This window comes from Mastigoproctus giganteus, chromosome 9 (genome assembly GCF_048544385.1).
Source record: "Mastigoproctus giganteus isolate SK-2022 chromosome 9, ASM4854438v1, whole genome shotgun sequence".
NCBI classification, from domain to species: domain Eukaryota; kingdom Metazoa; phylum Arthropoda; class Arachnida; order Uropygi; family Thelyphonidae; genus Mastigoproctus; species Mastigoproctus giganteus.
In genome coordinates, this window is record NC_143583.1 from 188817253 (window position 1) to 188840061 (window position 22809).

At 39.6% G+C, this 22809-nt stretch overlaps 1 protein-coding gene across 2 annotated transcripts in view; it reads left to right on the forward strand.

Moving 5' to 3' along the window:
• Window positions 1–1429: 1429 nt before the first annotated feature.
• The window catches only part of LOC150080960 (G patch domain-containing protein 1), a 242313-nt gene continuing 220933 nt past the window's right edge, over window positions 1430–22809 (forward strand). For both annotated transcript variants that reach the window (XM_090381880.1, XM_090381879.1), the window contains exon 1: window positions 1430–1543. In XM_090381880.1, the coding sequence (XP_090238006.1) occupies window positions 1483–1543 (61 nt within the window). In that variant the 5' untranslated portion in view covers window positions 1430–1482. The remainder of the gene's footprint in view (window positions 1544–22809) is intronic.

Sequence of the window (22809 nt, forward strand, 5' to 3'; positions counted from 1 at the left end):
AAATTCCTCGTGTCATTGACGGATTCGAATAAAGGTCTTTTCCACTTAGTGTGGGGAGAACGGTGATTTATACCACCTGTGCTACACATGAGGGGGTTGGTGAAGGCATAACAGTGTAATTTTTCTGATGCGAACCTTGGCAGGGTTATTAATGGCAGTAATCAGAGTGTACTATTGCAACAAGATCTGGAAAAATTAGCCAGATGGGTTGAGAAGGGGACTGACTTAACATTGACAAATGCAAGGCATTTCATAGGGTGGCAGTCATCCCAATTCTTTAGTACGATAATCTGGGCAGTGGAGAAAAAATCTTCAGGTATTCGACAATAAAAATTCTCAGGAGAATGAAAAACAGCTGACGATATTAGTGCAGTTAGATATGAAATTGTCTTAGTAGTACAGGCAATCTGCCAGGACCGCCCATGGCTATTTTGTCAATGATATACAAGAATTTTAACGGTAGAGATAAGGTGATCTCTACCCTTTATATAAGCAATGGTTAGGTAATACCTTGAATACTGCATACAGGTCTGGAAACCTCATTTGCGGAAGAATATGGATCTCGTGGAGCGGGTGCAGAGTAGCAAAAAGATTAGTGAAGGAAACGAAAGGAGGCACTTAACTGTACTAATACTTAACAGGAAAGCTTCAGTTCTACAAATTTTAGTGTTGGAGACTAGACACACGTGAGTGTAAATCTGATTGAAGTGTTAAGGCTCTGAATGGATTGAGTAAGTTCAGTGCCGATGGAATCCTCCCTCTTGCTCAGACTACGCAAGTGAGGAGTCATAAATTCAAATTGAGTCAGGTTGTTTGCACGATAGGTGTGTGGAAATTTATCTTCATCCAGCGTGTAGTTGATTGTTGGAGGAAACTGCCATCTGGTGTTATAGAATTCGGTAAATGAATAAATTCGAGGAAGAACTAGAAAACTGTTACATGGGATGGGCAATTGATATGGAAAGTGTTTTTTTTTTTTTTTTGGCTGATTCTGCATAAGCTTGCATTCTTGCATTATTTGCTACTGCTGATATTAATACTACTGCAATACTATTGCTAATGCTAATATTAATTTTAGTATAAAAATGACGTTCACCGCCCTCGATCACTTTGCACCGTATCATCGCCCTCTTCGTCCCGCCCTAACTCCTGCCCTGTGTATAGTTTTCGGTTATTTTTTTTTTAATTTTATTTTTATTTATTTATTATTAGTATTATTATTATTATTATTTTTTTTTTTTTACAGTGGGAAAGGACTTTAAAACCACAACTTAGGTAATCTTGTACAGTACGATATTATAATCACCTTGCACATTACGAAGAAAGTAAGAATTGAGTACGGAGGCGCTGTGGTCAAAATCATTTTAACATGGAGTTTTAATTCAGGAGTGGGAAAGGAAGTAATTAAATATGAATGTTCCTTTTAATATGTATTTGTTGTAAATTATATCTAGTTTTATTGCGAGAAAGATAGCCTCCGAAATGGATGTAGATGACGATGACTTCGTTATAATTGGAACTCCTCTTGAACCTTTGAATGAAGGTGAGTGTTTTGAGCCGAGCAGGTATGTTATTTTGAAGAGTGGTTAAATGTGAATGTTCCATAATTGTTTATTCAAATAGCGTACAGTACTCTACACTTTGATAAAGACATGAAATAAGTTTAGAGAGCTTGCTTTTTTTTTAGAACTGTAGAGAGTCGGTTTTATGACAGTTACTACACTCTGACATACTACGATTATGAAACCTATTCTCCAGATGAAATAACTCTTCCAGATGCACTCGCATTTGTAAACTTCAGACTTTATAACTGATGCCTTGTATACCGGAAATTTCTCATTAGAATCCGTAATGAAAGTTCGATACTTAATTTGCATGAGAGTGTAGTGACAGCTGAATTTGAATTAAATTTAAAAGCGAAATTAATTCTGTCGAATTAGAAACTTTTAATTAATTATATGTGTAGTAACAAACGTGCTAAAAATATCAAATTTCAAGAATGTAGTAGTAGTGGCATGTGATGCAAGAAAGCAAGTGTATGAGCTTATACAGCATCAGCCAAAAGAAAAAAAAAAAAAAAAAAAATCACACCATTCCCTCCAAATGCCTGTCCAGTTCCTTCTTAAATTTATTCAAAATATCAACTTCCACAACGACAGATGGAAGTTTGTTCCAGCAATTAACCACCCGCTGGCTAAAGGCAAATTTCCGCACATCTATTCTACCTCTGTCCTTTCTTAATTTGATTTTATGTCCCCTTAAGTTCGTAATCTAAACAAGTGGAAGGATCCCATCAGAATTCAGCGTGCTCAACCAATTCAAGGCCTTATACACCTCAATCAGATCACCGCACAGGTGCCTAGTCTCCAGCCACTGCAATTTGCAGAACTTAAGCCTCTCTTGGTAAGAGGATCCCTTCATTCCCCTCACCAATCTTGTTGCCCTTCTCTGTACACGCTCAAGCAAATCTACATTCTTCCTAAAATGAGGCCTCCAGACCTGTACGCAGTACTCAACACGTGGCCTGACCATTGCCTTATACAGAGGGACAATCACCTCCTTTTCCCTGCTAGCAAAATTTGTATATATCATTGACAAAACTCCATGACCTGCCCTGGCAGTCTGTCTGCGTTGCTCAGAAAACTTCATTTCTGACTGCACAATTACTCCCTGGTCTTTTTCATTTTCTACCACCTTAAGTGTAGTACCACACAGTTGGTACGTTTCTCTGGGGTTACTTCTACCCATATGCAGTACTTTGCATTTGTCAAGGTTAAACTTCAGTTGCCACTTCTTAGCCCATCTGCCCAAATTATCTAGGTCCTGTTGCAGTAGCACACTGCCATTACTGTCATTAACAACCAACCCTGCCGACCATTGTATCATCTGCAAACTTTGACATTAAGCCTGATATATACCTTCATCAATATCATTGATAAATATACAAAATAACAGTGGACCCAACACCGAACCCTGTGGGACTCCACTAATAACATTAGTCCACGAAGAGCAGCACCCATTGATTACCACCCTCTGTCTTCTCGCACTTAACCATCCTTTTATCCATTGTAGCAACTTACCCTTAATACCATTCTGCTCCAATTTGTACAATAGTCTTTCATGCACAACAGTGTCAAAAGCTTTCCTGAAATCCAAATATATGATATCAAAATTATTTTTTGCATCAAGTTCCTTTGTAACCACATCATAATATCCTATCAAATTTGTCAGACACGACTTTCCCTTAACAAACCCATGCTGTGTCTGAATTATTGCTGCAGTCTTGTCTAGATGATCCTGCAATGCATCTTTAACCAGTGACTCCATTATTTTACCCGGTACAGAAGTTAAACTAACTGGTCTGTAATTACCCTTGTCACCCTTCGATCCCCCTTTGTGAATTGGGGCACATTTGCACATCTCCAGTCTGTGGGAACGTCCCCTGAGTCCAAGGATGCTCTCATAATTATGGCTAAGGGTTTGCTTAGCCATAATTAATATAACTGGATAGATCCCATCCACCCCAGGTGCTTTCCTTATGTTTAACTTCAACAATTTCTTCAGTTATTACAAAATCATTAAGTATCCTGCTGCAATTTGATAACCTTCTGCCATTTTCAAACCTTAATAATTCCTCATGTGTGAATGTAGATGCAAAATACTCATTCAGTTTGTTTGCTATCTGAGCGAGATCATCAACAGTCGAACCATCGATGTCAAGTGGACCAATCAGATTCATCCCCTTCCTTTTAGAGTTTATATAAGTAAAGAAATCCTTGCTGTTTTTCTTAGCATCTTTTGCCAAAGATTTCTCGTAATCTGCCTTCGCCTGCCTAACCTCCTTTGTGACCTGATTACAGACTGGCGTATATCTGCCATAGGCTTCTGAGTCGCTTGATAATTTATATGCATCCCATGCATTTTTATTCTCTGTTACGAGTCTCATTAGTTCATTAGATAACCATTTAGGCCTAAACTTTGAACAATATTTCTTAATAGGTATGAAACTTTTAGTAGCATCCACTCCAGGCCACACCTGGAGTACTGTATACAGGTCTGGAGGCCTCATTTCAAGAAGGATGTAGAGCTGCTGGAATGAGTACAGAGAAGGGCAACAAGATTAGGGAATGGAACAAAGGGGTGTTCTTACGAAGAAAGGCTTAAATTTTGCAAATTAGTGTCTGAAGACTAGGCACCAGCGAGGTGATCTGATAGAGGTGTATAAAGCCTTGAATGGTTTGAGCATTAGCATTAGTAGAGGCATTTGATGCAAGAAAGCAAGCTTATGCAGCATCAGCCAAAAAAAAATAAAGTAAAAAAAATACATAAAAAATAACCACTTCCACTTCACCCCTCTGTTCGTTCGAAATACCTGTCCAGCTGAGCCTTAAACTTATTTAGGCTATCAACTTCCACGACAAGGGATGGAAGTCTGTTCCACCTACCAACCACCCGCTGGCTAAAGGCAAATTTCCGCACATCTATCCTACATCTATCTTTCCTCAATTTGAACTTATGCCCTCTCAGGTGATTATTCTGAGCAAGAGGAAGAATCCCATCAGCATTGAGCATGCTCAAACCATTCAAGGCTTTGTACACCTCTATCAGGTCTCCTTGCTGGTGCCTAGTCTCCAGACACTGTAATTCGCAAAACTTAAGCCTTTCTTCGTAAGAGCACCCCTTTGTTCCATTCACTAATCTTGTTGCTCTTCTCTGTACTCGTTCCAGCAGCTCTACATCCTTCTTGAAATGAGGCCTCCAGGCCTGTATACAGTACTCTAGGTGTGGCCTGACCATTGCCTTATACAAGGGAATAATCACCTCCTTATCCCTGCTAGAAAAATTCCTATATATCATTGACAATACACCATGAGCTACTCTTGCAGCCCATCTGCACTGCTCAGAGAACTTCATATCTGCCTGCACAACCACCCCCTGGTCCCTTTCACTCTCTACCACTGTCAGTGTAGTACCACAGAGTTGATACGTTGCTCTGGGGTTGCTGTTTCCCATATGTAGTACTTTACATTTGTCAATGTTAAACTTCATTTGTCACCTCTCATCCCATCTGCTCAACCTTTCCAGATCCTGTTGCAGCAGCATAGTGTCAGTAGTGTCCTTGACAACCCTGCCAACCTTCGTATCGTCTGCAAACTTGGACGTTAAGCTTGATATACCATCATCAATATCATTTATAAATACAGAGAACAATAAAGGACCCAACACTGAACCCTGAGGGACTCCACTAATAACATTAGTCCACGATGAGCAGTGTCCATTGATTACCACTCTGTCTTCTCCCCCTCAGCCACCCCTTTATCCATAGCAGCAATTTGCCTCCAATGCCACACTGCTCCAATTTGTGCAGCAGTCTTCCATGTGTCTTCCATGTGTCTTCCAACCGTAGGTTATTACCGTACTAGATAGCGTTAGTTGAACTTCGTTAGCAGTTAAATTGTACGTTTAAATAAATACATATAACGACTTAGATTACAAACGTAATATAATTAATAACATAACATAATTAATTAATAAATTAATAGAATCATGACTCAGACCAGAGCAGCAAAGCAAAAGGCTCAAGCTAATGGAAGTGCTGTGGCTCAGAGCAGAACTGAGGGGGGCAGTTGTCCTCTGACTCACAGCCTTATAAAATGCACTGTTTGCTTGATGTTTGCAGAGCAATCGGGTACGGGACATGATACTGCCAAGGGGGATGTCTTTGTGTGTGCGCGATGCAAGGAGTGTATCGATATCAGGCAACAACTCGGCGTTCTTTTGGGCCTATATGAGAGCTTGAAGGACAGGGTGGATGCCCTCGAAGAAACTAAATTGAGGGGCCCATCAAGCTCTCAGCTGCCCACATCAACGCCAGAGCTTGCACTTGGGCATCGCGTGACACAGAGACAACCCCCAAGGCAGAATGCGCTGGTCCCGAAGGAACTAGTAGTTGTTGGTGACTCTATTGTCAGGGAAACGGGGAACATGCTTTGTAAAAAAGATAGGTGGAACAGGACCAGGGTATGTCTGCCAGGGGCAAAGGTTGATGACGTTGTAGAGCGAATATCATCTTTTAAGGGCACAAAAGGTGATATAGTTGTACACGTTGGCACTAATAATATTAAGAGTAGGAGACCGGCAGAATTACTTAACAAGTACAGGTCACTGTTGAACAAAAGCCGAGAATTAGGGTTGAATTTAAAAGTGTCTTCAATTCTGCCCAGACACGATAGGAGGGAGTATATAATGAGAGCCTTGTCGATCAATTCGGCCCTGGAAAGATTGTGCAAGGCTCAAGGGGTAGAATTTTTTTCAGCCTGGACTGTGCTTGTTAACAGGAGAGATTGCTTCTACAGGGATGGGATACACTTAAATAGAAAGGGTGCAAGAATATTTGCTGATGCTATCGAGGCAGTGTTAGGTGGGTCGGAAAACTGCTAGCTTGGGGGGAGACAAAGACCAATAGATTGACAGTAGCCACTGGCAGAGGTGAAAGAGATTCTTGCACTGCTTCTATTAGAATGAGCAGAAGCCTGAAAAACAAGATGCATGGTATTTCAGAGACTGCTGGGAGCCATTGTGGTACAAGTAAACACATGGGTTGTGTTAGGGTAGCTAAGAATAGAAACAGGTGCAGGTATACTTGCGTGTACACCAATGCTAGGAGTTTAGTAAATAAATTTGATGAATTTGAGGTATTGCTCAAAACATCGAAGGCAGATATTGTTGGGATATCAGAGACGTGGTGTCACACAGATATAAGGGATGCGGAACTGCAATTTGGTGAGTACAACGTCTACAGAAAGGATAGACAGGATAGGAAGGGGGGAGGTGTTATGCTATTAGTTAAGAAACACATAAAAACCAAGGAAGTGAAGCCAGTCGACATCGCTGGACAGTGCAGTGTGGAGTCAGTTTGGTGTGACATAAACATTGGGAGATCAAAATTGAGAGTAGGAGTGTGCTATAGGCCTAATGACTCTGATGAGTATAATAAGGAACTGTACAGGGAAATAGAATGGGCCAGTAAATCAGAGTGTCTTATAATGGGAGATTTTAATTTCCCAGATATTGACTGGAATTTGGGGGCTGGATACTCACACACTAGCAGGGCTTTTGTGGATTTATTGGATGATTGTTTTCTACATCAGCATGTTCGGGAGGCAACTAGAGGGAGCAATACTCTTGATTTGATTATCAGCAGTGATTCTTCATGCATTAAGAATCTGCAGATAAATGAACCACTAGGTGGCAGTGATCACAGTGTGCTGAAGTGGGATTTACTCAAAGAGGTAACTACCATTAGGGGTAAAGGGAAGGGTTATTGCTTCCGTAAAGGCGACTACGATGGACTGAGACAGTATTTAAATTCTATACAGTGGGACCAACTGATGATGTTACCAACAGCAAATTCAAAATGGGAAGCATTCAAAGAACTTATCTTGGAAGCTACTAGGCTTTACATACCAACTAAGAAATATTGTTCAAGGTTTAGGCCAAAATGGATGTCAGATGAACTAATGAGGCATATGGCAGAGAAGAAAAATGCATGGGATACTTACAAATTAACACATGACACAGAAGCCTATGATAGATACAAGTTGATATGCAACCAAGTTACAAAGGAGGTTAGGCAGGCGAAGGCAGATTACGAGAAATCCTTGGCAAGGGATGCAAAGAAAAACAGCAAAGAGTTCTTTACTTATGTAAACTCTAGAAGGAAGGGGATGAATCAGATTGGTCCACTTGATATTGATGGGTCAACTGTTGATGACCCTGCTCAGGTAGCTAACAAACTAAATGAATATTTTGCATCGACATTCACACATGAGGAGTTATTCAGCGAGGGGAATGCCAGAGGTGTATTCAACTCTAGCAGTAAGTTACAGAATCTTGAAATAACTGGGAGTAAAGTGGAGGAGAAACTGTTGAAGATAAACACAAGAAAGGCACCTGGGGTGGATGGGATCTATCCAGTTATATTAAAGGAGGCAGCAAAGGAAGTAAGCAAACCCTTAGCCATAATTATGAGAGCTTCCTTGGACTCAGGGGAGGTACCCATAGACTGGAAATGTGCAAATGTGACCCCAATTCACAAAGGAGGATCAAAGGCTGACACAAGTAATTATAGACCTGTGAGCTTAACTTCTGTTCCAGGAAAATTAATGGAGGCACTGGTTAAAGAAGCACTGCAGGATCATTTAGACAAGACTTCAGTTATAGCTCAGACACAGCATGGTTTTGTTAAGGGGAAGTCTTGCCTGACCAACTTGATTGGATACTATGATGCAGTCACAAAAGAACTGGATGCAGGGAATAACTTTGATATTATATACTTGGATCTTAGAAAGGCTTTTGATACTGTTGCACATGGAAGACTGCTACACAAATTGGAGCAGTGTGACATTGGAGGCAAATTACTGCTATGGATAAAGGGGTGGTTGAGGGGGAGAAGACAGAGAGTGGTAATCAATGGACACTGCTCATCGTGGACTGATGTTATTAGTGGAGTCCCTCAGGGCTCAGTGTTGGGTCCATTATTGTTTTCTGTATTTATAAATGATATTGATGATGGTATATCGGGATTAATGTCCAAGTTTGCAGACGATACAAAGGTTGGCAGGGTTGTCAAGGACACTACTGACACTATGCTGCTGCAACAGGATCTGGAAAGGTTGAGCAGATGGGCTGAGAGGTGGCAAATGAAGTTTAACATTGACAAATGTAAAGTACTACACATGGGAAACAGCAACCCCAGAGCAACGTATCAACTCTGTGGTACAACACTGACAGTGGTAGAGAATGAAAGGGACTTGGGGGTGGTTGTACAGGCAGATATGAAGTTCTCTGAGCAGTGCAGACGGGCTGCAAGAGTAGCTCATGGAGTATTGTCAATGATATACAGGAATTTTTCCAGCAGGGATAAGGAGGTGATTATTCCATTGTATAAGGCGATGGTCAGGCCACACCTAGAGTACTGTATACAGGTCTGGAGGCCTCATTTCAAGAAGGATGTAGAGCTGCTGGAACGAGTACAGAGAAGGGCAACAAGATTAGTGAATGGAACAAAGGGGTGCTCTTACGAAGAACGGCTTAAGTTTTGCAAATTACAGTGTCTGGAGACTAGGCACCAGCGAGGTGATCTGATAGAGGTGTATAAAGCCTTGAATGGTTTAAGCATGCTCAATGCTGATGGGATTCTTCCTCTAGCTCAGAATAATCACCTGAGAGGGCATAAATTCAAATTGAGGAAAGACAGATGTAGGATAGACGTGCGGAAATTTGCCTTTAGCCAGCGGGTGGTTGGTTGGTGGAACAGACTTCCATCCCTTGTGGTGGAGGTTGATAGCCTAAATAAGTTTAAGGCTCAGCTGGACAGGTATTTTGAACGAACGGAGGGGTGAAGTGGAAGTGGTTTTTTTTTTTTTTTTTTTTTTTTTTGGCTGATGCTGCATAAGCTTGCTTTCTTGCATCAAATGCCTCTACTAATGCTAATGCTAATGCTAATGTGCAACAGTATCAAAAGCCTTTCTAAGATCCAAGTATATAATATCAAAATTATTCCCTGCATCCAGTTCTTTTGTGACTGCATCATAGTATCCAATCAAATTGGTCAGGCAAGAGTTCCCCTTAACAAAACTATGCTGTGTCCAAGCTATAACTGAAGTCTTGTCTAGATGATCCTGCAGTGCTTCTTTAACCAGTGCCGCCATTAATTTTCCGGGAACCGAAGTTAAACTCACAGGTCTATAATTACTTGTGTCAGCCTTTGATCCTCCCTTGTGAATTGGGGTCACATTTGCACATCTCCGGTCCATGGGTACCTCCCCTGAGTCCAAGGAAGCTCTCATAATTATGGCTAAGGGTTTGCTTACTTCCTTTGCTGCCTCCTTTAATATAACTGGATAGATCCCATCCACCGCAGGTGCCTTTCTTGTGTTCATCTTCAACAATTTCTCCTCCACTTTACTCTCAGTTATTACAAGATTCTCTAGCTTACTGCTAGAGTTGAATACACCTCTGGCATTCCCCTCGCTGAATAACTCCTCATGTGTGAATGTCGATGCAAAATATTCATTTAGTTTGTTAGCTACCTGAGCAGGGTCATCAACAGTTGACCCATCGATATCAAGTGGACCAATCTGATTCATCCCCTTCCTTCTAGAGTTTCTGTGGGGACCAAGTCACCACAGAAGCGATCAAAGCCGGGGGAGATGTACTGCTTCGCCGACTACACTCACTCCTCAAAACCATCTGGTGCACTGAACAAATTCCGTTAACATGGAGGAAAGCTATTATCATACCGATCCACAAGAAAGGTGATAACCGGGACTGCAAGAACTACCGTGGCATCAGCCTCCTTTCCATCATCGGAAAGGTCTTTATGAAGATCATCCAGTCAAGACTGCAAAAACATCGCGAGCAAACCAGTCGAGAAGAACAGGCAGGATTTAGACCCGGGCGAGGATGCTGTGATCAAATCTTTGCCATTCGTCAGCTGATGGAGGAGAGGATCCGGTGTGGACAGCGAACCGTCATTGTTTTCATTGACTTTAAGTCTGCTTTCGACTGTGTCCACCGGCCTGCCTTATGGAAACTACTAGAGGTTGAACATGTACCTCGAAAAGTCATCACACTCCTCCAAACTGCATACAACGGTTTAACCAGCCAGATGCGCATCCAGAATGATTTATCTGAGGAATTTACCATCCAAACTGGAGTCCGCCAAGGGGATGTAGCCTCCCCGTTGCTTTTCAACATCGTGGTCGACGCCATTATGAGGCAAGCATTCAGAAACAGACAGGGCATATAATATGACAAGGATCACTATGTGACTGACCTGATGTTTGCTGATGATAGTGCTATCCTTGCCGGTAACGACGCTGAAGCCACGGACATCCTCTACGACATTGCCCGCATTGCCCGGCCATACGGTTTGAAGATCAATGCTGGTAAGACAAAGGCCCTGACAACAGATGGGTCGCAAGCCACCATCTATCTCGAAGGCGTCCAGATCGAGCAAGTGCAGGACTTTAAATACCTTGGGTCACTGGTCCAGGAGAAGAAAGTTGCATCCACCATGGAAATCCACAGCAGAATTGGACAGGCGGCCACTGCGTTCGCCTCGCTCAAATGGTGTCTGTGGAAGAGGACCAACATTTCCACAAAGACTAAAATCCGACTCTTCCGGACTTTGATCCTGCCCATTCTTCTTTACGGATCGGAAACATGGATTTGTCTCAAGTTAGATTTGAACAAACTTGAGGTATTCCAAATGCGATGCCTGCGGCAGATCTTGGGCATCTCTCTTCGCGACCGCATCACTAATGATACCATCCGCGCCAGATGCCAACAGCAACCAACCATTGCCGACCAAATCCAGAAGCGAAGGCTCAGATGGTTTGGCCACGTATGTAGAATGGGCACGAACAGAATACCATCCACACTCCTTTGGAGACAACGACCCACCCAATGGAGCATCCAACGGACCGCGCCTAGGAAAACGTGGGCCAAGCAAGTGGAAGATGACTTGAAGAGCCGACATCTCGACCTTAACCAGGCCAGGACTGAAGCCATGGATCGTAAGGTATGGAAGAACATCACAGAGCAAGTCCGAAACCCTGCGGCACCTACAGCAGCATACTGGTTGCGTGGCCAACCGCCTCCCCCAGCTGCCAGCTAAGGACCAAAGAAGAAGAAGAAGAGTTTACATAAGTAAAGAACTCTTTGCTGTTTTTCTTTGCATCCCTTGCCAAGGATCTCTCGTAATCTGCCTTCGCCTGCCTAACCTCCTTTGTAACTTGGTTACAGATCAACTTGTATCTATCATAGGCTTCTGTGCCACGTGTTAATTTGTATGTATCCCATGCATTTTTCTTCTGTGCCATATGCCTCATTAGTTCATCTGACATCCATTTAGGCCTAAACCTTGAACAATATTTCTTAGTTGGTATGTAAAGCCTAGTAGCTTCCAAGATAAGTTCTTGGAATGCTTCCCATTTTGCATTTGCTGTTGGTAACATCATCAGTTGATCCCACTGTATAGAATTTAAATACTGTCTCAGTCCATCGTAGTCACCTTTACGAAAGCAATACCCCTTCCCTTTACCCCTAATGGTAGTTACTTCTTTGAGTAACTCCCACTTCAGAACACTGTGATCACTGCCACCTAGTGGTTCATTTATCTGCAGATTCTTAATGCATGAAGAATCACTACTGATAATCAAATCAAGAGTATTACTCCCTCTAGTTGCCTCCCGAACATGCTGATGTAGAAAACAATCATTCAATAAATCCACAAAAGCCTTGCTAGTGTGTGAGTGACCAGCCCCCAAATTCCAGTCAATATTTGGGAAATTAAAATCCCCCATTATAAGACTCTCTGATTTACTGGCCCACTCTATTTCTCTGTACAGTTTCTTATTATACTCATCAGAGTCATTAGGCCTATAGCACACTCCTACTCTCAATTTTGATCTCCCAATGCTTATATCACACCAAACTGACTCGACACTGCACTGCACTGTCCAGCGATGTCGACTGGCTTCACTTCCTTGGATTTTATGTGTTTCTTAACTAATAGCATAACCCCTCCTTCCTTCCTTCCTATCCTGTCTATCCTTTCTGTAGACATTGTACTCCCCAAATTCCAGTTCTGCATTCCTTATATCTGTGTGACACCACGTTTCTGAAATCCCAACAATATCTGCCTTTGATGTTTTGAGCAATAACTCAAATTCATCAAATTTATTTACTAAACTCCTAGCATTGGTGTACACACAAGTATACATGCACCTGCTCTTCCTCTTAGCCACCCCAACACAACCCATGTGTTTACTTGTACCCCCATGATTCCCAGCAGTCTCTGTAATAGAAGCAGTGCAAGAATCACTTTCACCTCTGCCAGTGGCTACTGTTAATCTATTAGTCCTTGTATCCCCCCAATCTAGCAGTTTTCCGACCCACCTAACACTGCCTCGATAGCATCAGCAAACATTCTTGCACCCTTTCTATTTAAGTGTATCCCATCCCTGTAGAAGCAGTCTCTCCTGTTAACAAGTACAGACCAGGCTGAAAAAAATTCTACCCCTTGAGCCCTGCACAATCTTTCCAGGGCCGAATTGATCGACAGGGCTCTCATCATATACTCCCTCCTATCGTGTCTGGGCAGAATTGCAGACACTTTAAAATTCAACCCTAATTCACGGCTTTTTTTCATCAGTGACCTGTATTTGTTAAGTAATTCCGTCGGTCTCCTACTCTTAATATCATTAGTGCCAACGTGTACAACTAGCTCAATGCTGATGGGATTCTTCCTCTTGCTCAGAATAATCACCTGAGAGGACATAAATTCAAATTGAGGAAAGACAGATGTAGGATAGACATGCGGATTTTTTGCCTTTAGCCAGCGGGTGGTTGGTTGGTGGAACAGAATTTCAACCCTTGTCGTGGAAGTTGATAGCCTAAATAAGTTTAAGGCTCAGCTGGACAGGTATTTCTTTTTTTTTTTTTTTTTTTTATGAAAACCCCAAACACGAAAGGTATCAAAACCTATAGTACTTAGTACCGTGCATGGGTTGAAGGAGAAGTATGGGGGGGGGGATGCCGGAAACTTTGCTCTAGAGTCTAAACATGGATTTCACCACTTCAAGCCTCCAATAAGCAAAGTGGTGGTATTTCACCGGTTGATGAAAGTCATCTACCACCTATTTCGAATGAACAGAGGGGTGAAGTGGAAGTGGTTTTTTTTTTTTTTTTTTTTATTTTGGCTGATGTTGCATAAGCTTGCTTTCTTGCATCAAATGCCTCTGCTAATGCTAATTAATTCCTTGAATGCTTCCCACTTAGAATTTACTGTTGGTAACATCGTCAGTTGATCCCACTGTACAGAATTTAAAAACTTTCTGAGACCACTGTACTTACCTTTACAGAAGCAAAAACCCTTTCCTTTACCCCTGATGGTAATTAAATCTTTAAGTAAATCCCACATCAGTACACTGTGATCACTGCCACCTAGTGGTTCCTTTATCTGCAAATTCTTAATACACGAATGATCACTGCTGATAACCATATCAAGAGTATTACTCTCTCTGGTTGCCCCTCGAACATGCTGCTGCTGCAGAAAACAATCATCCAATAAATCCACAAAAGTCTTACTAGTGTGTGAATGACCAACCCACAAGTTCCAGTCAATATCTGGGAAGTTAAAATCCCCATTATAAGACATTCTGATTTACTAGCCCACTCTATTTCTCTGTACAATTGTTCATTGTACTCATTCGAGTCATTAGGCCTATAACACACTCCTACTCTTATTTTTGCTTTCGCAGTGCTTATGTCACACCAAACTGACTCAACAGTGCACTGTTCATCTGTATCAACTGGGTGCACTTCTTTTGATTTTGTTTTTCTTAATTAACAGCATAACACCTCCTCCCTTTCTATCCTGTCTGTCCTTTCTGTACACATTGTATTCCCCAAATTCCAGTTCTGCATTCCTTATATCTGTGTGACACCACGTCTCTGCTATCCCAACAATATCCGCCTTTGATGTCTTGACCAACACTTCAAATTCATCAAATGTATTTACTATACTTCTAGCATTGGTATACATGCTCCTAGCATTGGTATACATGCTCCTATTCCTAGTTACCCTAACACATCCCATATACCCACCTATTTCACGATGACTGCCATCTGTCCCTGAAACCCCAAGACTCGTCGCTCCAGGTCGCTACTTATTCTAATAGAAGTTGTGCAAGAATTAGCTTCACCTCTGCCTGCGGCTACTGTTAAACTATTAGTCCTTCTATCCCCCCCCCACAAACTAGCAGTTTTCTGACCCACCTAACACTGCCTCGATAGCATCAGCAAATATTGAAATGTCACTTTGACCATCTCAGAAAATGAAAGTTTGAATTTTGAAATCTGAGTTTTCGGTCATAACAGTAACTAAACTGTCAGTATCACCAGCAAATTTAAATCCATGTCAACTTTCAGCAAGTCCAGTGTAGTATAGATAGAAGTTTTAATTATTGTGGTTGAATGAATTAAAGTATATAAAAATGTTCTGGCATTATAAAATGATTAGTTTGTCCTGGAATATATGATAACAGTTCCAGTCCACTGGAATGCTTGCTTGCTTGCTAAAGCTGAAATCTTAAAAAACATAAAACATTTCATTATCAGAAATGTATTGCATTAAAGAATTGCAAACAGAAGCTAAAATCCTCCAATAATTGTAAATGAACTGCATCAAAAACTTTTTTTACATGGAAACTATTTTTTAATACTTCAATGGGTGCAAAAGAGTTGTACTCTTTAAAATCCACAAGCAGGCACACCATTTCAGTGCATTCATGACTCAGTATTTTAGAAATTGTTCTTTATTCTCACACTGCATTGGATAATAAGAACAAATAATGCATTTAATAACAGCAATCTTTTTATCCATAAAAATATCAGTTCCCAAGTACTCACTTCAAACACATATCAAGAGACATTAAAATCAAAACTCACTAAAAAAAAGTAATAAACAAGTGAAGTGCAATTTATTTTATACACCACCACTGATTCTTTGTCATCTTTCTCTTTTTTTTTTAATTTTAGTCCTGCTGTATTTCATCAGTTAAAAAATAACAAAATAAGTGATGTGGATTGAAATTGAAAATCACATTGAAGGCATATTCAAATTTGTATTCACTTAAAAGAACATATTTTAATATATAACTCTCTAGCATGTGCACTGTGCTGCAGTATTTCCTGGCAACCAAAAATAATTAAAAAAACTTAAAACATTTAAATACCTATTAAATTTATGTAAGTATGATTAGTATTCCTGTAGGATAGGCTTCAGTTTTAATCTGAATCACTGATTGGATTATTTTTTAAGTGGAGAAATATACAATTCTTTATTTTGACTGCACCCATGTTTTGATTTCAGCTGCTTTGCAGGCTTGATATTTAAGTGTGAGGTAGTTAGGATATTTTATATATATATATATATATATATTTTTTTTTTTGATAAAGAGACTGCTATTACCAAAGATTATTTATTCTTACATGATTATTATTAATATTATTTTTGAAAAGAAACTATATATTTCCTTTTTTTTTTTTTTTTTTTTTTTCCGAAATTCTTATTGGTTACCAGCTACAATACATTAAATGTGCCTACAGTGTAGTAGTAGTAGTGGCATGTATGCAGCATCAGCCAAAAAAAAAAAAAAATTACAAAACAATCCCCTCTAAATATTTGTCCAGTTCCTCCTTAAATTTATTTAACCTATCAACTTCCACAATGATGGAAGTTTGTTCCAGCAATTAACTACCTGCTGGCTAAAGGCAAATTTCTGCACATCTATTCTACATCTGTCCTTCCTCAATTTCAATTTATGCCCCCTTAGGTTCGTACTCTGAACAAGTGGAAGAATCCCATCAGAATTCAGTGTGCTCAACCCATTCAAGGCCTTCTACACCTCAATCAGATTACCTCGCAGATAAATAAATAAATAAATTTTCTGTTTATACTCCTGCATGACAACCAAGTCAGTAGAGTTTACAATAAATCATCAATACAAATATTTATTGTATTTAGTAGGCACGGGCTTGAACCCCGGTCACTCAAGGAATGCGTGTTATGCACTCTCGCTCCTGACCACTCGGCTACGTCAGGCCACAGCTGCTGCAATTTGCAGAACTTAAGCCTCTCCTGGTAAGAGGATCCCTTCATTCCCCTCACCAATCTTGTTGCCCTTCTCTGTACACGCTCAAGCAAATCTACATGCTTCCTAAAATGAGGCCTCCAGACCTGCATGCAGTACTCAAGGCGTGGCCTGACCATTGCCTTATACAGAGGGACAATCATCTCCTTTTCCCTGCTAACAAAATTCCTGTATATCATTGACAACACCCCCATGACCTGCCCTGGCAGCCTGTCTGCATTGCTCAGAAAACTTCATATCTGACTGCACAATTACTCCCAGGTCTTTTTCATTTTCTACCACCTTAAGTGTAGTACCACACAGTTGGTACGTTTCTTTGGGGTTACTTCTACCCATATGCAGTACTTTGCATTTGTCAATGTTAAACTTCAGTTGCCACTTCTCAGCCCATCTGCCCAAATTTTCTAGATCCTGTTGCAGTAACACACTGCCATTACTGTCATTAACAACCCTGCCAACCTTTGTATCATCTGCAAACTTTGATACTAAGCCTGATATTGAAGTGGTGAAACCCATGTTTAGTCTCTAGAGCAAAGCTTCCGGCATCCCTCTCCCCCATACTTCCTTCAACCCGTGCACGGTACTAAGTACTATAGGTTTTGATACCTTTTGTGTTTGGGGTTTATAAAAAAAAAAAAAAAAAAAACCTTCATCAATATCATTGATAAATATACAAAACAACAGTGGACCCAACACCAAACCCTGTGCGACTCCACTAATAACATTAGTCCATGAAGAGCAGCACCCATTTGGATTTATTGGATGATTGTTTTCTGCAGCAGCATGTTGCATTGTGTGTGTGTGTGTGTGTGTAAACACACACACACACACACACACACACACAATTCAACATTATTAAAAATAACGGGCACTTTATGTAACATTGAGGATTGTTCTATGACATAATGGAAAATGAACAGCCTAGACCTCTATTAATTTTCCCTGTAGTTTTGATTTGATTTGACTGTCCACTGTTTCTTTGATAATAAAAATGAAACTGTCATAATGTTTCTGGAAATCCATTCAAACTATTAAAAACAAATAAAGAAATCACTACTGAAAAACAGTCAGATTAGTAGGAGTACAGATAAAATATTTTCTTTCATGGAGTAACAACACCATGAAATCAAGTACTATAAATTACGAAGCAACAGCAGTAACTAGACATGGAATATATTGGAGCTGAAGAACAAATCAGGGTGTTACATAATCATTTTCACTGCACATGCATAAACTGTGATAAGGCAAAAAAGTAATAATGTTACATGAATGATGACATTATCTGTGATCACAATAAGCGGTATACACTGTATATGGAAATATATATTTCCATATATAGTTGCCATATACTTCGTATCATCGAAAGATGCAAAACAAATGCACATTAAGAATCACTGTCTACTTTTTAATTCAGTTATTTCTGCTCTTTGTTTTAAAAGTTTATATTTTATTACACTGTGCAGTAAACTAAAGAACGCAATAAGCATATACAGTATTCCTCTACCTAGCAGGTCATGAAACCAAATCTAGAGGCATAGGTGAGATGACATTGCTCATTGAAGTTGTGTATACTTTAGAGGCATTGATTATGTAACTGAGCCATTGCTCATTTGGCATTGCACTGCTAATTAACTTCTCTGTAAACAAGCTTTAATTTAGTAGTGAATTTGCTGTTAAAATTGACAGTCCCGAAAATCTAATTTTCGAAGAAGTGAACCTGTAAACAATGTGTGAAGAAGAAGATGGATGATTCTTTGGTTTTAAAAGGTGAGCAACAATTATATATTTGTGAGAAATATATATACATTGAGTTGGCTTTGCATTTGCAACATCTACCTAATACTTTGAGCAGCCACCTTTTTCCCATAATACAGCCCATACACATCTTGGCATGGATGCCACAAGGTGTTGCAGGGTGTCCTGCAGTAGTGTTACCCATGCATTATACATTGTGTCCAGTAGTGCCTGCATATTGTCAGGTCAATGGTCATAGTATTGAATATGCTTTTATGGTAAGTCCAAAACATTCTTAGTTGGGTTGAGATCAGGTAAGTTGGGCAGCCATGAGAGGATGGAGATTTCATTGTCATGTTCATGAAACCAGTTAGCAACCTACTGGTCATGTAGCATGGAGTATTGTCTTTTAGATAGACATCAGAGTTGTCTGGACACACTATCATCATGAAGGGGTGCATTTGGCTATGATGGAAAGGTGTGCCTATCGAGCAATTGATTGAGTGATCAGAGGACTCGGGGCATGCCATGAAAACAGCCCCAAAACCATAACACCACTGCCTTGCTGGAGAACACCAACATAAATATGCAGAAATTCACCCACCCATCTCATATAAATTGATGTGATTTTGTTGTTCCATTCTGAAATATATAATACACTAAAATTATCTATCTAAAACAGAAGAATCAAGAATAAACATTACTAAACAATGTAATGTGCCTGGGTAGTCAAATAGATAATTTACTTTCTCATTGAGATAGAATATAGTTTTACCATATAGGATATAGAAACAACTCCACTGATTGGTAATAATTTGAACTTGAGTCCCAAGTACCAAAAACAAATTAATTCTGCTTTCCTAACATCATTACATGTTATGTCTCTACGTATGCTAATGTGGGATTGTTAAGCATGAAAGTGGAGCAAAATTTTAAAAAATTGACTTTTATGAACTGGAGTGGGCAACAAGACAAATGGTCAGTATACATGAAATGGAATTGTTAATCAACATATGTGTAATGTCTGTAATGTATAAAGCCTTGAATGATTTGAGCATGCTCAATGCTGATGGGATTCTTCCTCTTGCTCAGAATAATCACCTGAGAGGGCATAAATTCAAATTGAGGAAAGACAGTTGTCGGATAGATATGCGGAAGTTTGCCTTTAGCCAGCGGGTGGTTGATTGGTGGAACAGACTTCATCTTTTGTTGTGGAAGTTGATAACCTAAATAAATTTAAGGCTGAGCTGGACAGGTATTTGGAATGAATGGAGGGGTGAAATGGGAGCTTTTTTTTTTTTTGGCTGATGCTGCATAAGCTTGCTTTCTTGCATCATATGCCTCTACTAGTGCTAATGTGGGATTGTTAAGCATGAAAGTGGGACAAGATTAAAAAAAGGGACTTTTGTGAACTGGAGTGGGCAGCGGGATGAATGGAATTGTTTATCAACATATGTGTAATGTCCTTAAGGTGTTTTTTTTTTTCCCTTTACATCAATAAAGTGGTAACAATGTGAAAGAGATGAAAAGGATGTATACCACTCTAGTGCAAAAAAAAGATAAACTAAATGAGGGCTTAAGCAAAGTGATAAAATTTCTCATTTTCTTATCCAAGAGAAAATTAAAATTTTATTTGGAAATTATAAAAGGATTGCTAAAGGAAGGCAAAAAAAAAAATTTTTAAATCTAGAAAACAAATACCTTATAGACTTGAATGTCATAATTTATAAAAATATCAATAGTGGAGTAATATGATTCAAATTACATAATAAAAAATATCAGCACACCTGATAATCTAATGTTACATATGGAAAAAAAACTAATAAAAACAGTTTATATATATTCCAAAGTATAAGTTAACCTTTGAAGCACTAAAAATCATTTAAAATTTTAAAGTTGACTTATATGCTGAGTATAAAACAAATCTTAGGCTTGAATTAAAGATACTTGCGTAAGGTGGGAAAACATGAATTAATACTAACATATTTACAATTTATTATATATATATACCCAGCATTGGTTTTGCATTAGTGACATAGCCTTGTGTAGGAATGACCTGGTTTGTGATGCCATTCCATGAAGGCTCAGTGTTGATAATAGCTGACATAAGATTGTAGCCATGAACCTGGCAACTAGTTTTTGGGTGTCTGTGAGGAAGAATGGGTTGTCATAGAAAATTTTCCAACTTTGAACATGGAATGATTGTGGGGAAACGATGTTAGTATCTTGAAAATAGCCAGCATGGTTAAGTGCTCCATTCTTTGGTGTGAAGAGTCTACCGTACTGGCTCAGCAGTGGATAAACAACCAACTAAAAGTCACACAGGACAGCAACGTGTGGTCGAGGCCCATGGTGAGTGTTGTGTGTCTCATCTCACAACACAGCAGCGATGTAGTACAGTGGCCCAGCCAACCATTCAATACAATTTAGGAAATCCCTAATAGCTCATATGTGTAGAAACACAGATTTCTGGACAGATGAGCAGAAGAATCCTTGTTGCGAGATATAATACAGGACTGAATTTTGGAAGGATTGAAATTAACTAAGCTATCTTTGCCCCATTGTAGAATTGGTAGTGGATATTCGAGAATTTGAAGCTGTTTGTGCAGGGCAAGGTTTCTGAAACTGGAAAGTGGAATGCAATTTGCTGTCATCAGCAAAACTATGGATAGAATTTCCAATCGATGGAAAAAGATCGTTAATATACAAGCGGAAAAGAGTGGTAGAAAGACCTGAAACCTTGGGGAAACCATCATTAGTGGAGAACCTAGAAGACAGAGAACTATCTAGTATCACCTGCAGTGAGCAGTTAAAGAGAAAACTGGATACCCAATTACAAAAAATAGTTGGCAATCCATAAGATGGATGCATATATATAGAAGACTTTTTTCCCAAACATGATCAAAAGCCTTTGAAATATGAAGAGAAACTGCTTGTTTCACTAAACTTTTACATTGAATTTGTTCATAGATATAAGCCAGTATATCACAAGTGAATTCACACCCAATAGAATCTGTATTGGTGATCATTTATCAGATGGAAGGTTTCAAGATAATATAGGAGTTGCAGTTAATGGAATTTTCCATTATTTTAGAAAGAGTAGAAGGAAGTGCAATGAAACGATAATTGTTTAGGGGTGTATTTTGTCACCCTTTTTTTAGGAACTGGCTTGATATGAGCAAATTTCCAAACAGACAGAAGAATACCAGTGCAATAAGAACGTGTAAAAAGGCAACCCAGAACAATAAGCTCAGAAGCAAAAGGGGGAGAAATAGTATAAAGACTTAAAGTTTTATTGGCATCAAGATTGCTCGAAATTCTTCTGACATTCTTTTAACAAAAGAATAGGAGAGATACAAGAATTAGAAGAAAAGTAGGATGTTTGCAGGTTGGTTTTATCTTTAGCTGAAATAGCAAATGAACCATCAGGTTTTAAGAGGCGGGAGTACAGATGAGCCAAAGTTGCGGCCAGTAGCTTTGGCAAGACATCTGAATGCTCAACTTTTTGGACACAAAGCAAGTTTTCTACTCTTAGCCTGTTCAAAATCTATTTTGGACTGATTAATAGCTGCTTTACAATTGTTGCAAGCTTTTGTATAGCAGAAAATGAACCTGGATATTTGGATGCAAGCCAGTTGCGATATGTAATATTGTTTTATTTTGAACAGCCTTAACACGTTTATTGGAAAACTAAGGTTTAGATAAAGGATGAGATTTTAAGGTGGGTGGAATAAAGGATTTCATTCATACAAGAATAATTTCACTGACATGATCTGAGCAAACATCGATGTCAGAAGCTTTAAAACAGTAATCCAACCAAGGAAAAGAAGAATGAAAATCTTGCATATCATCCATTTTGCAATTTTGTAATGCAGACAACATGAGACTGAAAATGGCCACAAGAGGAAAGGCCCCATTTGAGAAGAGACTATTGAGTTGTGATATGGGGTTCCTAGAGGACCACTCACCATTACCATGTACTTTGAGGGTTGTTCTTGAGAAAAAAATCAGGTGTTGGCTGGGTGGTTAGGAATGTCTGGTATTCTAGTAAGTAAATGAACAGTCTGTGTGAGGTGATTAGTAATTGCCTCAGCATCTTGACGCAGCTGGATCTGCGTGGCTAGAAAACCGAAGGCAACTGGAGTTGTGAACATTAAAATCACCAAGGAAAATTAAAATCACCAAGGAAAATTACATCACTGTTAGGAAAGTTGGACTGGAGAAAGTCATTTCAAAGAGAGGATGTCAGTGAGTTCCAAGTGATTAGTGGAATTTGGAGATCCATAAGGGCAACAGATGAATTTGACAGAATGGGATATAGAGATTTTAAGCTAGAGGAGATCATAAAGAG